This window comes from Barbus barbus (genome assembly GCF_936440315.1).
Source record: "Barbus barbus genome assembly, chromosome: 23".
Taxonomy (NCBI): Eukaryota; Metazoa; Chordata; class Actinopteri; order Cypriniformes; family Cyprinidae; genus Barbus; species Barbus barbus.
The window spans coordinates 946,571-962,500 of NC_136751.1; the positions used below are offsets into that span (position 1 = coordinate 946,571).

The following is a 15,930-nucleotide window of genomic DNA, read 5'->3' on the forward strand; positions in this document are numbered from 1 at the left end:
CAAGAACACACAAAACAGTACAAAATACAAAATATCAACAGTACTGGTGCTTAAAAACACAACAACAAAATTAAAACAAAAAATACAATAATTAAAAAAAATAAGTAAAACAAAAATGCAATAAAGGGACATTATTTGATATAAGATCCCTTACACAGAGACTTTAAATGTGGAGCAAATTTGAGCAGTCTTTATAGCTTTCTTACTAGACACCGCAATCACATTCAAATAGGCTTTGAGAATGTAACATTTGCTTAAGACAACAATTGCATTTATAATAAAGCGAATATGTTCTTTTGTGGGCTCTGAGTCACATATAGGCTGTGTGTGTGTGTGTGTGTGTGTGTGTGTGTGTGTGTGTGTGTGTGAGTGAGTGTGTGTGTGTGTTCCAGCAGCAGAACCGCTGGCCGTGACGTCATCAGACTGGACCCAGCGCAAGAATGATGTAGGAGTGGTTTCACTCTCTGACCGGAGCAAAAGCATCGCGATCGAACGCTATTCCACTAAAATCTGATAAGAAGAAGAAGAAGAAGAAGAAGAAGAAGAAGAAGAAGAAGCTGCTGCTATTTCACTGGGCTTTAGAAACACCACGTGTCTTCAGCTCAGAGCGTGTTTGAGGAGAGAGAGCCGGATCTTCTGCTCTGTGTTATTCTTCACTGCTGGGATGGTGAGTCCATGAAATGCTTCTGAATATCGGCACACCTCACAGAGATCCGTGTCAAACACAAAAACACGGTTCGGGTTATCTGTGGAAACAAAAGGAAAAGTGTGGGACTCAAAGTGAATGGAGTCGGGTCGGGTGTGTTGTTTTTGAGCAGAGTTTAAAGTTCCCTAAATAGTGCTTTAATGATGGCTTTTATTTTGTCCGTGTTTGACAATTCAGTGTTTCTGGGTAAACAAACTCTGCTTTATTGAATCCAGGGTTTGAGTGTTGCCCTTTAAGGTTTCCAGATCCTCCCCCAACCCCACACCCCTGCTGGTCTCTGCTGGTCTCTGCTGGTCTGGACCAGGACTGTACCTTCAGCATCTCACTCTAATGAGATCCCCAGCTCTGGATTAACATCACTTCTGGACAGCCTTAGATCACACCGCGTCTAGACTAACTCTTAAACCTGAGACCCAACTGTAAAACAAATCAACATTAAAACACTTTGAACTCACTCCACTAGAAACACGCTCCCAACTTTATCTTTTCTGTTCTTTTCCAAGAAAACAAGGAAAAAATAAATAAATATCTTACCAAGAAAAATATAAATTCTTTAATATATAAATTTTATTTTGTTATAAATTATTTATTGTATATAATTTTCAAATGTTTACATAGTGTCAAATATTTCCCTCTTTCCTTTATTCATTTATGTATAATTTCATTTTATTTTATTATATGTATTTCCATAATAACCTTTTTAACCCTGTATGATTAGTTTTTTATTTAACAACAACAACAATGATGATGATGATGATGATGATTGTTGTTGTTGTTGTATTGTGCTAGGCCTATATGTTATGTGTGTCTGATGTTGATTGCTGGCTTTGTTATTCAAGTCCAAGACGAATTGACCAAAAATGTGACAATACAGTATATTCTATTCTATTCTATTCTATTCTATTCTATTCTATTCTATTCTATTCTATTCTATTCTATTATATTCTATTCGAAGCACTTTAGCATACTTAAATGTAATGCAGATAGATTACTCTAGTATAGCGTTGTGTTTCTACAGAGCTGTGTTGTACAGTAATCAGTAGGATGCATTCAGTACCTGCGGGCTGATTTAGTGAGGTGAGTAATAATAATACAGGTGCTTGTCTGAGAAGAGAGAAACCCGCGGCGAAGATAAATGTGCTTGTTTAATCTTGAGCCTCAATGCCAAACGTCTGAATAGATGCTGCAGGAATTAATGTATTATACAACATTAAAAACTCAACGACCCAAGGCCCGGGTAGAAAATTACTGTAGTTTTTCTACAGAAAGGACTGGATGTTCAAGCAAAGCAGCCTGTGATTTATTTATTTTTATTGATGATAGAATATGCTTACATGCATATTCTGTTCTTTGACTCATACTGCAAATTCAGCAGATTGAGCTGAATGTATAAAACCATAGTGGAATTTAAAGCAACCGTTCAGCCAAAAATACAAATGTGCTGAAATGTGTTCACCCTCAGGATCATCTGAGATCAGGAAGAGCTTGTTTCTTCATCAGGTTTGTAGAAATGTGTCTCTGCATCAGTGTCTCAGCAATGGATGCTCTGCAGTGAATGGGTGCCGTCAGAATGAGAGTCCAAACATTCAAACATTGAGCTTTTGTCTTCTCCAGATGTTAACTGATGGACTGGAGTGGTGTGGATTATTGTGATGTTTTTATCAGCTGTTTGGACTCTCATTCTGACGGCACCCATTCACTGCAGAGCATCCATTGCTGAGACATTTTCTTTGGGGTGAACTATTCCTTTGAGTCCTTTTTATTTTTTTCAACAGCGCTGCATTGAAAGTCATTGACAAAGTGATCGAGGCCAACAAAAACAGTCTGAGGCTTTCAGAGAATCCAGAAGGAATGAGCGAGAGAAAGCACTATTAGATCTCAGACTATTTGAAGTTCATGCAGTTCCTGTGATCTATAAAGTGTGGAGCTTAATCACGCTCTGCTTTTATGCATGTGGAAAGAATTACAAAGTTGTTTGAGCCTGACTAGTTATTTTGAACTTTGTCTCAAAAGAAAGTTGATTTGGTGGCAGTTTCTGAAGAGAGTAGCAGTGCTGTTGTCTGACCGCATGTTTTGTGCTGAGTGCAGGGTTTGGCGGCAGAGGGCGGTTTGATTATGACTAAAGCATTGCGCAGGGGTGACGGCGTCTCATATTACTGAACGCTGACCTGCTGGAAGAGTTTAGTCAGAGCTCACATGAGTCTGACCTGCTCTTTGAGCGCACACTCGCTGCTGCTTCCTGCTCTTTATGCTGTTTAGATCATCGTACAGTCGTCTAATTGTGGTACTTATGCTAGAACTTGATCATGTTTTTCTTAAAAGACAAAGACAGGGTGGAGATCTGAGTGAGCGGGTCATAAAGTCAGCTATTAATGCAGCTGTTTGTGTCTGTCAGTGTGTTAAAGACCCCATGAGATCAACACTGGACTCTTGTGAGTCTTTAGCTATACGCTACTGCAAGTCTCTTCTGTTCAGCAAGTTTGCATTAATTTGATCAAAAATACAGTTAAAATTGTGCAATATTATTATATTTTAAGTAGCTGTTTTCTGTGTGAATATGTGTTAAACTGTAATTTATTTCTGTGATCTGAAGCTGTATTTTCAGCATCATTACTCCAGTCTTCAGTGTCACATGATCTTCAGAAATCATAATAATATACTGATTTACTGCTCAACAAACATTTCTGATTATTATCAATGTTGAACACAGCTGTGCTGCACAATATTTTTGTGGAAACTGTGATTCACAGATGAATAGAAAGTTCAAAAGAATAGAAATAGAAATCTTGTGTAACATTATAAATGTATTTACTGGCATTTTTGATCAATTCAATGTATCCTTAATGAATAAAAGTATTAATTACCTTTAAAAAAAAAAAAAAAAAACTTTTGAACTGTAAAAAGCAGGACAAGTTCACCCAGACATCCTGCTACAGTAGGAAACATGTCATCACAGGAAAGAAAACAAGCCATTTGGTCTTTTAGAGGTTTGACTGAGAAAAGAAGGAAAGGAGGAGGAAGTGAGAAAAGGATGTAGAACTTGTGATCAGGCTTAACAGGATGCACTGAAATGTAAAATGAGATACTGCAACATCCTGGTCATCAACCAAGTGACCATATAAGCCATGCATTACAGTAGAAAACGAAGTGAATTCTATTGCATTTCAGTAAATGTGAAAATGTCGGTCCACTTTTATTCGGCTAAATGTAACAGAAGCATAACAGACTTTATAGGAGTGGAAACGGTATGATTTTTGCAGAACTGAATTCAGTATATTTTTATTCCAGGTGTGAACAGAATCCATGTTCTCATGAACTCATACTGTTTGATATAGTAACAACAAGAGCAATGGGTCCGGCAGGGATTGTAGGTGGGGGGAGTGAATGTCCAGCGCTCTCTCCACCCTCAATACCACGACTGAGGTGCCCTTGAGCAAGACACCGAACCCCCAACTGCTCCCCGGGCACCGCAGCATAAATGCTGTCCACTGCTCCGGGTGTGTGTTCACGGTGTGTGTGTGTTCACTGCTCCGGTTGTGTGTTCACTACTGAGTGTTCACTTGGATGGGTTAAATGCAGAGCACTAATTCAGAGTATGGGTCACCATACTTGGCCACACACCACTTCCCTTTCCTAAAGTAGTCAAACCTGTGCATTAGAAGGGGGTGACCCAATACTTTTGGCAATATAGTGTATATATTTGATTCCACGATTGTTTGTGTGTTCACTGTACTGGAAAGGTCAAGATCCGGCCATAAATCATGAAACATTGACCCTTTCAAGATGGTGACTTTGGGAGCAGCCACACGTGGCATGTGTGTGTGTGTGTGTGTGTTTATATCTATGGTTTAGATATCATATAAACCCTGTGTGTTTTCAGTCTTCCTCTCCATCAGTCACTCAGCTCCAGGTTAATCAGTCTCTCTCTGTGTTTTTCCCCGCAGTGCCGTGATTGAAGGATCTGCCCTGCCGTTACACACACTCCTCGTGGGATCTCTCACACACTCACACACACACACACACTCGTCTCAGCATGCTGGCTCTCCTGTTGTGTGCTCTGCTGGCTCTTCACGCTGACGGTGGGTGATCTTCTGCTCCCTACATGCTGATTAACCAAAGATCACAACCTGGAAACCCGAACCACAAAACAAACAAACAAACAAAGATAGAAATTAATAAACAGGCTAGGGCGACAAAATTATGGGAAACCACACACACACACACACACACACATATATATATATATATATATTTTTTTTTTTATTATTATTATTCTTTTTGCAGGTGCCTTACACTGCAATTTAAATTTTTTTTAAAGAAATTAATACGTTTATACATCAAGGACATTCAATTGATCAGAAGTGCTAGTAAAGACATTTATAATGAAACAAAAATATTTATATTTTGAAGAAATGCTGTTGAACTTTCTATTCACCTGTAAATCCTGAAAAATAAAGTACATCACGGTTTCCAGAAAAATATTGAGCAGCACAACTGTGTTCAACATTGATAATAATCAGAAATGTTTGTTGATCAGTAAATCAGTATATTATTATGATTTCTGAAGATCATGTGACACTGAAGACTGGAGTAATGATGCTGAAAATACAGCTGCAGATCACAGGAATAAATTACAGTTTAAAGTATATTAAAATAGAAAACTGATATTTTAAATTGCAATAATATTTCACAATACTAGTGTTTTTATTGTATATTTAATCAATTAAATGCAGTCTAGGTGAGTATAAAAGACTGAGCATAAAACTTACAGAAGCCAAACTTTAATAATAATAATAATAATAATCACCGGCATCATCAATATGATTATTATTATCATCAATAATAATAATGTTATTATTTATTTAAAAAATATATCATTTGTTTTGTGATATATATTATAATTATATATTCAAAATGTATTTTTTTCAGTGTGTGTTGTGTCCAGTTTAAAAACATGTATAGTGTATACAGTCTGTACTTAATAACAGAACAACAACAAAACGCAGATAAATAATATTGAAAAGTGATCCTCATCGAGTGATTTTATTAAATTAGAAACTAGTGGTGCAGTTTCATTAGATTACATGCGTCTAAAATCATGCATGACATTGACATTTTCTGAAATATCAAAGTTTGCACCGATAAAATGCAAGAATGTGTCTGTGAAATTTGGTTTTATAGACACTCAGCGTGAAACAAGATTTGATCCTTTCCCATTAAAAGTCCATCAGAGGCTTATATGGCATATCCTTAGTTAAATTTGCATAATGCATAAAAGGATTCTTGCGTGAATATTATAAGATAGAATCCAAAATGAGCTCTTTAATTGATTAATACCTGCCTCTCTGCAGGTAAAACTGTCTCTGTCTAGACTTTATACTAATGCAAAGACTATTTACAGCGGCGTAAAATGGGGAAGGTCAGAAATGTGCTGAGGAAAGTGAAAAAAAACAAGTCTGTGATTTTTAAGGTTATTCCTTGAAGAGGAAGACAGAAGAAAGGTTTTCCCCTCTGACTCAGATACTGTGGTCCAGCTGTTTGGGCTTGTGTTGCGTTCGTCTGCAGATGAAAACCAGCGCTCGGGTGTGGCGTGTTTAAACCACAGTTATGACTCGCAGTTTAATCCCTGTTATACAAGTGTGCTGGAACTGTGAGCGTTATTGCCGAGAGGATCCTCAAAATACGTGAGGAGCGTCTAAAACACAATCTGAGAAGTTTCTCAACTTTTACCTTTCAACAGAAGAGCGTAACTCAATATACGAGACATCAATTGGCTCCTAGGATGTATGAGCTCATATGCCTCCATATTATCATTCCCTGTTTCTCCATTTTTCTGTATTTTCGACACATATATGGTACACTGGTTACAGCTTAGGGCCTGCAATTGGACAGTTGCTAATGTGTTCCCAAAGCAGCGCGTCCTGAGGAGACCTGAGAGTTTTGCTGCATTTTGCTGATTTGTGGGGTGAATCTGTGAATTTGTGTTAAACTGAACTTCTAAACTCGTACTAGGAATGTGGGCCGTGTACAACTCCTTACAAGTATTGCATAATAATTGGTTTGATAGGATTCTTGAAGGAATAGTTCACCAAAAAATGAAAAATCAGTGTCTCAGCAATGGATGCTCTGCAGTGAATCAGCTGTTTGGACTCTCATTCTGACGGCACCCATTCACTGCACAGCATCCATTACTGAGACACTGATGCAGAGACACATTTCTACAAACCTGATGAAGAAACACACTCATCCTAATCTTGAATGAACTGAGGATGAACACATTTTCAGCAAATGTTCATTTTTGGGTGAACTATTCCTTTAAAATCTCTTCATTAAAGTGAAATGCAGCAGTAGTGACATCAATATTCATGAACACATGAGCAGCGTGTGTACTGTAGCTCTGATGTGAAGAGGTTTTATGCCATTTTCACTTTTAATGACAGGTCAGTAGAGCGGTGACGGGACACAGCAGGTCAAAGGAGACTCCATGATCCGAGTCCGAGCTGAACTCTGTTCTTATGTGAGGTTACTGCAGATCTCAGATCATAGCCAAGCCCCTGCAGTCTGTTTTGGCCTTAATAAACCCTTGTTATCTTCCTCCAACTTGGATGGATTTGCTAAAACATAAGTGGATAGAACTGGTAATTAAAGCCAAGTACACCATAAGATGGAAGCTCATCTTTGATGTTTTAAGTCTGCAACTCTGTGACAAAAAGCCCCAAATCCTAGCAGCATGTGTGTCATCAGTACTTCTCTAACATGCACACTTGTGAAACACACTGACTTCAAACTGGTTTGACTCTTGATCTGTGCACATTAGGGCTGCACGATTAATCGGAACAAATCTAAAAAAATGAAATAATAATAATAATCACGATACAGCTTACTGTGATTAACATATAGCAAAGACCGAAGCTTAAAAAATAAAAGCTAGATGATTGAATGTTTGAACAAAGAAATTATACTAGTATTGTAATTTTACAGTCGTTAATATTTATAAGTATTATTTATTTCTTAAATACTTGATTTTTTTTTTACAGTGAAATACTAAAATAGTTATACTTCTTATTTTGTTCCATATTTTTTAGTAACAATAATAATGAAAATAACTAATAATATTTTTTCTTAAACACTTGATTGTTTTTTAGTCAAATATTAGAATAGCAATACCTTTTTTATTTGACATTTTTATTTAGTAACAATACTAAACAATACAACAATACAAGACAACATAACAAATAATAATGAATATTATATTGTTTTGTTGTTGTTTAATTATTATTATTATTATTATTATAATACATAGCCCTACATACAAGCATGACAAACCTGGAGGTTGAAAAAATATATAAATAATAAAAACATTTTAAAACACAATCGACAGGTTTTTTTAAGCCTGTTTCATGTATGACTGACAAATATGCATGGCATTAAGTTTATTAGTTTTTTTTATGTTAAAACTAATAATTGCATCGGGACACTTCTTCAGCTTTGGGTGTGTTTGTGTGTCAGTGTCATCCTTTTTTTAACCTCAACAAACCGAGGAGCAGATCAGAGGTGTTGAATGCTCACAGCAGGTCTCCTGTGGTTGTTGATGTTCAACGCCTCCTATAGGCCCACAGAGACACTCCAAATGTGATGCTTATTAAAACAGAGCGCATTACCCAGCATCATATCAGCACATTTCACATGCAGTCTTTTGGGGATCAAGACCAGACCCGATGCACACAATGTGCCGAGATGGCCGTTTCACACTGAGAGAATCTGTTTCTCATCTCTCTTTGTCTTGCTTTATTTTCTTTCTACATAACTCTGTGCACAGAAGTCAAACTACTTACCTGAGCTTTCCTGTAAACGGTAGCTCATGACACTAGCAACACTAAAGTCATGGGTTTGAACCCCAGGGAATGCATGAACTGATATCATGTTTAGTTTGAATGCAGTATAAGTCACTGAGGATAAAAGAATCTGCCAAATGCATGAATGTAAATGATGTTCTAGTGATTTAGACTTAATATAATCCAGAATTTTTTTAGTTCAATATAATAATAAAATAGAATATAATTTAAGGTAATATAACTTATATAATGTAGTATAATGCCATTTAATGTAATGCAATGACAACATCTTAATATAATATAAAAATAGAACGTAATGTAACATAATAAATGCAATTTAATGTAAGCAATATCTTGATCTTGTGTGTTGTTGTTGATGATCTGTGGCCTGTTGCATGAAGCTAGCTGAACAAACTCTGAGTTTCAGAGCAGGTTTAGAGTTGACAAATCCATCCTGGTTTATTGCTGTTGTTGTTGATCTTGTGTACTCATGTTGTGTTGTTGATGATGATGATGTTGTTGTTGTGTGCTGTAGTTGATGCTCTTGTGTATTGTTGTGTGTTGTTGCTGTTATTGCTGTTGTTGATGATATTGTGTGTTGTGGAGCTCCAGGCTGTGAGGATGTTGTTTTCCCTGAGGCTGTTGTCTGCTCAAGGACACACTGTACCGCACATGAGACTGAATGAATACAGAGTCACGCTCAACTGTGTGCGACTTCTCTTTGATAATTTCCGGCTTAAGGCAAGATCATTGGCCCTTCACCCAGATTAGCTCCACACCTGAAACCGAGATGATCATTCATGCTGTGCATCTCTGAAAGAGAACAGAGATGCTTCATAACCTCAATACCGTTTTTCTCCATGAGCTTGTATTATTTTTCCAGTCTGTGTAATTTTATGCAATATGTGCTGTTTAATGTATTTATATTAAAACAGTGTAATTCAGTGATTAATCAGTAGACTTTGATTATTCAGCTTTTCCAATTAGTTAAAATACTGAGTTATACATATTCTAACAAATAAATAAAGGTAATCACTTCATCTTTTGAAAATCATATTATGTAATTACAATTATTATACAATTTATACAATAAAATATATTTGGCACACAAAATGAGATGACAGACAGAGAAACTCTCTCATTCACCATTTAATAGCTATATGAAAAAGTGACTGAATGGCACATCATTCTGCCGAACATCTTCTTTTGTAAGTCATATGGATAAGAAACAAAATAAAGGTAAGCGATACGACACTTTATTTTTAGATAAACAATTTTATTCACAAACTAATCTCTCCTAAAATACCTTGCAGGGTTATGATAATCAAAACAGTCCTGAGCTCAAGCTCTGATCTCTGCAAACCGAACTATCACTTTAGTGAAATATTTGTTCTGGAGAGCTGCTTTATAACAGAAAGTCAAGTATACACTGCCCTCCAAAAGTTAGGAAACGGCCTAGAAAAGTGACGATATTGGCATGAATCCTTTTTAATTTGTGGTAATTTTGCACTGATAAGGGACAACACAAACTACGAAAACATATTTTATTACACAAACAGTTTATACATAGAAAAATACTTACATTTTCAATTAATCAAAATATCCAGCATTAGCAGCTATTACAGCTCTGCATAATAAATCTGGGCATCCGAGCTGTCAGTTTATTCAGACACTTGATACAGTATATTACTCCACGCCTCCTGAAGGATTGCCCAAAGATGATTCACACTGTTGGACACTTCTTACGGACATCACGGTCCAGTTCCTCCCATAGTAGCTCGATTGGGTTGAGGTCGGGTGATTGGGAAGGCCATTCCATGACAGACATGATGCCAGCTGACTGTTTCCTCTCTAAATAGGATTTGCACAGCTTGGAAGTGTGCTTGGGGTCATTGTCTTGTTGGAAGGTTTATGAAGGTTGGGGTGTTTCCAAACTTTTGAAGGGCAGTGTAATGCTAACTGAAAGTGACACTGACTCTGTTTTTTCATGTTTAATACTATAAAGATGCTTGATTTAAGGCTATCTATTGCATAAAGTGCTATATAAATAAACGTGACGTGTCTGGACTTTACTAGAGTGCTGAACTGCAAGCATCCATGTCGCTGTAACCAGATGCTTTCTTAACTGCTGCTTTCTCACCCCTGTCAGTTTTTGCTGTGTTTATGTTGTTATTGAGAGGAAAGCGTGCAGCATATATTTACATATTCATCCAAATGTGGCTCAGCAGCTGCGTTTGCTCTGAAGCGCCGTGTGTGTCTTCTCTTGCATCCAGAAGAGCTGAATTACAGTCTTGTGCTACAGCGCCACACGGGCCAAACTGCATTATTGCAGGCTCTTTTATTAGGTCACATGAGATCAAACCACTACTCAACAACACAAATATTTGTCGACAGTTTTATTGTCAACGTTGTCGATGATGTTGACTAATCAGTTCAGCCCTATGTCAGAGCCTCATCTACGTCAGCTGAGAGAGAGCTGGATATTTATGAAATGATATTTACACAGTGAATGTCATTATGATTTGACAATAGATAAAAGGGCTATATAAATGCATCATTCATTCATTCAATATCATCCTATCAGACCAATAAAGCCCTTTGAGCAGAACTTCATCTCAGAGAAAGAGAGGAGAACGGCGCGTTTGGAGATCATGTGACACGGTGAGATGTTATTATGTTTGGACAATATCAGAGCCATGAATCTCATTCACATGGAAATCAATCTCTCACATACAGAGAGGGAGATGATTCGATCGATGTGTGGCCCAGTGTTACCCATGATGCATTGTGATGCTAATGTCGCTGAGGTGACGCTCTACCGCTCTGTCAGATACATGGCCTTGCAAATGACTTCTTCAGTAGGCTTCTGACAGTGAGAATTGAAAATCCAAAGGAGATTGTGAGTGCTCCGAGTTCATTTGCAGTTTTATTCTGTGCTTTAGAGCTTGATCAGTGTCTTTAGAACTTTATTGGGTGCTATGAGCATCACTGAAGCCTTAGATTGTGTTGCTTGTGTGCAGTTACCTTTTTGAGGGATAAAATGCACAGTTTCAGCCTGACAGATGATAAAATGAGCAGAAAACAATCTGAGCACCTACAACACCCAAGCAACCACTTAGCAGTCACCCTAGCAACTACCTAGTACAGCCTAATAACCACCTGGAATACCCAGGCAATTGCATAGCACCAGCCCAGAACACACTAAAGGCAATTGAACACCTGATCAACCACCTAACAACCACCCAGAATACCATAGCAACCACCAGAATATCTAAAATATCCAAGCAACCACACACAACACCCTATGGAATGTCTTGATCACCCTAGCAACCATGTTGAACATTCAGCAACCTCTCAGAATACCTTAGCAACCATATAGCTCAGTTCAAACCTTCCTTTAAACCCACAACACCTCTCACGACAGTCCTGGATCATGATTTCAGTGAGTTTTGTGTAATCACATCTCTCAGTGTCTTCAGAGAGTCTGGTTTGTTGATGGTGTTATATTCAGAAAGCCTGGTTTCCTGCTGCTATGTTGTGTTTCCATCACTGGAGGACGATAGAGCCTCACCGCTGTGACTGAAAACAGCCACTAATGAGCCGCACACATTTCTGTTGTGAGTGTGTGTGAGTGAGTGAGTGTGTGTGAGAGTGAGTGTGTGTGTGTGTGTGTGTGTTTGTGTGTGCGTGTGAGTGTGTGTGTGTGTGTGTGAGTGAGTGTGTGTGTTTGAGTGTGTGTGTGTGTGAGTGAGTGTGTGTGTTTGTGTGTGCGTGTGAGTGTGTGTGTGTGAGTGAGTGAGTGTGTGTGTTTGAGTGTGTGTGTGTGTGTGTGTGTGTGAGTGAGTGAGTGTGTGTGTTTGAGTGTGTGTGTGTGTGTGTGTAATGCTGCCGCTGGTCTGATAGCGTCTCTTATCGAGCTCTCTCAAATGAAGCTGCGTGTCTCTCTGCAGGTAGATATTGAGCTCTGTGTTTCTCGCTGATATTGAGCGCTGTTATTCCAGGCTTTGTCTGTTTGTAAGTGTGTGCATGTGCGTATTGGCCTTTGAGCTTCAGCAGGGCTGATATCGGTCTGAAGGGTTTGTTGTATTAGCAGAAGAGCAGCAGGACTCTCCGTTATTGAGCACCACACATTGAACCTTCATGCTTTACAGCCTGTGTTATGAAAGATGGAGATGATGATGGAGAGAGAGAGACAGATGAGTGGATGGAGAAAGAGAACACATACTCATACTTACAAAAACATGTAGGGTCTCATATTTATAAGGCACACCTTAAGAAAAAATTTACTATTATAATCGCATAAAAAATATATACGTTGTATTGAACATTAATGGAGCAACAGATTTGGTGTGAAAATAAATTCATCAAAATAAATTGATAAATTCAAGTTGTTTATTTTGTTTATAAATGTATGAGGTGGCCCTTTACCCCACACACGGGGCACACGGTATTGATGCAAATACTTCAGCTAAAATAATGTTGTTTTATTTTTTTAATAATACAATTTTATTTTATTTTCTGCTTATTTTGAAAAATAAAATAATGATTTTTTTGTTCAATAAATATACTGTCATTAAAATATGTTTAAAAAAATATATATATATTTTAAAATACAGAAACAAAAGTAAAGATTCTGAAAGCATTGAAGGAGATCCAATAATAACTGAAAATATATTTACAGTAGTAACAACAAATTATATTTTATTATATGATATGATTAATATCATGTTTTTAAATCTGATGGTTTCATTCTGAACATGTGATTATCTCTAATTGGGACACATAATATTTATGATATTTATAACAACATAATATATGATATTTACCATCTGAATCTAACAATGTCATGTCAACAAATGGATAAGTCAGCGATCTATTAATTATGATTAATTACTGCACCTTTAGCCCCAACAGCAGGGGCGCTTTTTACCCCAAATACCATAGTTTTACAGATTCTTTCGTTGTTTAAAAACTGTTGCTTTAATTATCTTAAACAAAACTGAAAATCGTTAAGAAGACCTTTGCCTCAAAATAAATGCATTAATTATAGCGATTCTCATTTGCTACTTAAATCTACAACATTTTAAAAGACATAAAATATTAGCTCAAGTAAGCACAGAATCAGCTTTGCTCTGCTGCGAGATCTGCATCAAAGTTTACATCTCGCAACTCATTTCCCTCTGAATGTGTTGTTGCAAAAATTAAAAATAAAAATGCAAATTATAACTTGCGTATTTTGCATTTTGCAGTTGCATGTTTAAATCTCACAATTTGGACTTTTCTTCTCATAATTTAGTTTTCTTGCTTCCACCATAATAATTTAGACTTTTTTCTTGCGTTTGCAAGTTTATATCAGAATTTTGAGTTCATCTTAACATCTCTGGGTTTATCTCACAATTCTGACTTTTTCCTCTAAATTAAGAGTTTGCATCTTACACTAAATCTTTTTGTTTCTGCCACCAAATACAAAATAAAAAAGGTAATTGCAACTTTTTATGTCACAATTCACAATTCTGAGTTCATTTCTACCCGTTCTGAGCTTTTGTCTCATAATTCTGAAAAAAAGTCAAAATTATGAAATTAAACCCAAAACTGCGAGAAAAAAAAAATCTGAATTGTGAGATAAAAAGGCACAATTAACTTTGTTTTCCAATTTTGTGGCAAAAATGGGCTTCTGTAATCATCTCAGCTTAATTTTTTTAATTGGTCATTGGGACTTTGTAGCCAATCAACTGCGTTGTAAATGTCATGTGACTCACAGGAAATGACATCATGGCAGCTCGGATCGGCTGTGATGTTGAAAGCAAATATGAGAGATTTTCTCCAGTGTGAGCCCTGATGAAGCTGATGCTAATATCTACAGAGAGATTGATGGTCCGTTTCATATCACATGGATTCCTATCCAATCAGACATCATTATATGTAATTAAACAACAAATTAGTCCAAATGATCGTTAATACATGTAGCTGGATGACATCTGTTCAGATTAATTAGTGTAATACAAAAATATATAGGTCTGTATAATGTGTTTAATTCATGCCAACCAGAGGTTTTGTTCTCATCTCCTAATCAACTACATTTCTTACATTTGCATATAAGAGGTCTTTGTACCATTAAAACATCCTGCAAGTTTCATAGCTTAAGACGTCCTCCTCATTATAAACAAAGCATTTATTTAATCGAGCTCAGAAATTGTCTCGTCTTGGATCCAGTGGGGCAAGGTGAGGTCACCTCGTTTGCATAAACACCGCCTCCAGATGAAGACATCAGCATAGGCCACGCCCAAAGAATCATTTGTTAAAAGATGAAGCGGTACTAGATCTGACTCAACTGCATCACAAACCATAAGTAAATGCCTGGAAATAACCGTTTAATTTTGATTATGTGGTCAAAACAATCAAAACATGCAATAGTAGTGATAGGAGTTCTTGAACGATTCATTCATATTGAACGAATCTTTAATGTGACTCGGGAAGAACAAGGGGAGTGATTCGTTCATATATGCATGCACAACATCCTATAGGTTCTGTACTGGAATCAGTTCACCTGTTTTGAGTCTTCGGGAGTCATTCGTTCATCAGCTTAGTTTATGGGGCTGTCACGTGATGAACGAACACCTCCCACCCGAAGACTTGTCAGATAAGAGGTGAGGGGAGATAATCATAGACTAAAGACCCAGGTAAACAAATCTTTTCTGTTTCTTACAGCATTATAGTTTTGTCTTGTTTGTATTGTGATCAATGTTTGCATAAGTAGTAGATGTGTTAGGGAAGTAACATGTAACATTTTAATTATATTTTTCTATAATGAACAAAATGACTCAAATGAAAAAGATTTGTTCATTTTGCTGAAGGAGACTCAAAGGTCCGAGTCGGTAAAATGATGTGGACTTCCCATCACTGGGCATTGATACTGTTTCCTATGCAGTGATGTTAGCCGATCATAACAGCGGCTGATTACTGAGAGCCCATACAGGACCTGCCCCTGAAAACAGTCTGTTTCTGAGACAGGCTCAGGATGAGGGTTGAAATTATTTCCCACATATTTATTAGTTAATATTTTTTTGTGCTAAAACTTTATTAACATTATAAATAAACCTCAAAGAACATATTAAAATAATAAAAAAAATCCATGTCATGAGCTGTAAATTCAGATGAGCCCTTATTCCACGTCTCTCTGCTCAAACGCACACCTATGACGTCTGCTTCCCTGCTGCTCAGATCCATCATGGCTGGTATTGAGACTCTTCCAGCACTCTTACATAATTCCTAATCCTGGCATTCAGCGCAGACACGGGCCAGATTCACATTTAAAGCGTCTGAATGAGGATCTGGAGCTCTTTTCTCTGCTCTTCAGTGCTTTAGTTTGCAGCTATTGAACCAGATATT

At 37.1% G+C, this 15,930-nt stretch overlaps 1 protein-coding gene across 2 annotated transcripts in view; it reads left to right on the top strand.

Moving 5' to 3' along the window:
* Window positions 1-307: 307 nt before the first annotated feature.
* cd276 (CD276 molecule) overlaps window positions 308-15,930 on the top strand; it is an 83,084-nt gene continuing 67,461 nt past the window's right edge. Inside the window, exons 1-2 of one of the 2 annotated variants that reach the window (XM_079374083.1) lie at window positions 308-667; window positions 4,651-4,785. In XM_079374083.1, the coding sequence (XP_079230209.1) occupies window positions 4,740-4,785 (46 nt within the window). In that variant the 5' untranslated portion in view covers window positions 308-667; window positions 4,651-4,739. Of the gene's footprint in view, window positions 668-2,889; window positions 2,991-4,650; window positions 4,786-15,930 lie in introns of those variants that run through there. The other variant, XM_079374084.1, reaches the window with a different exon arrangement.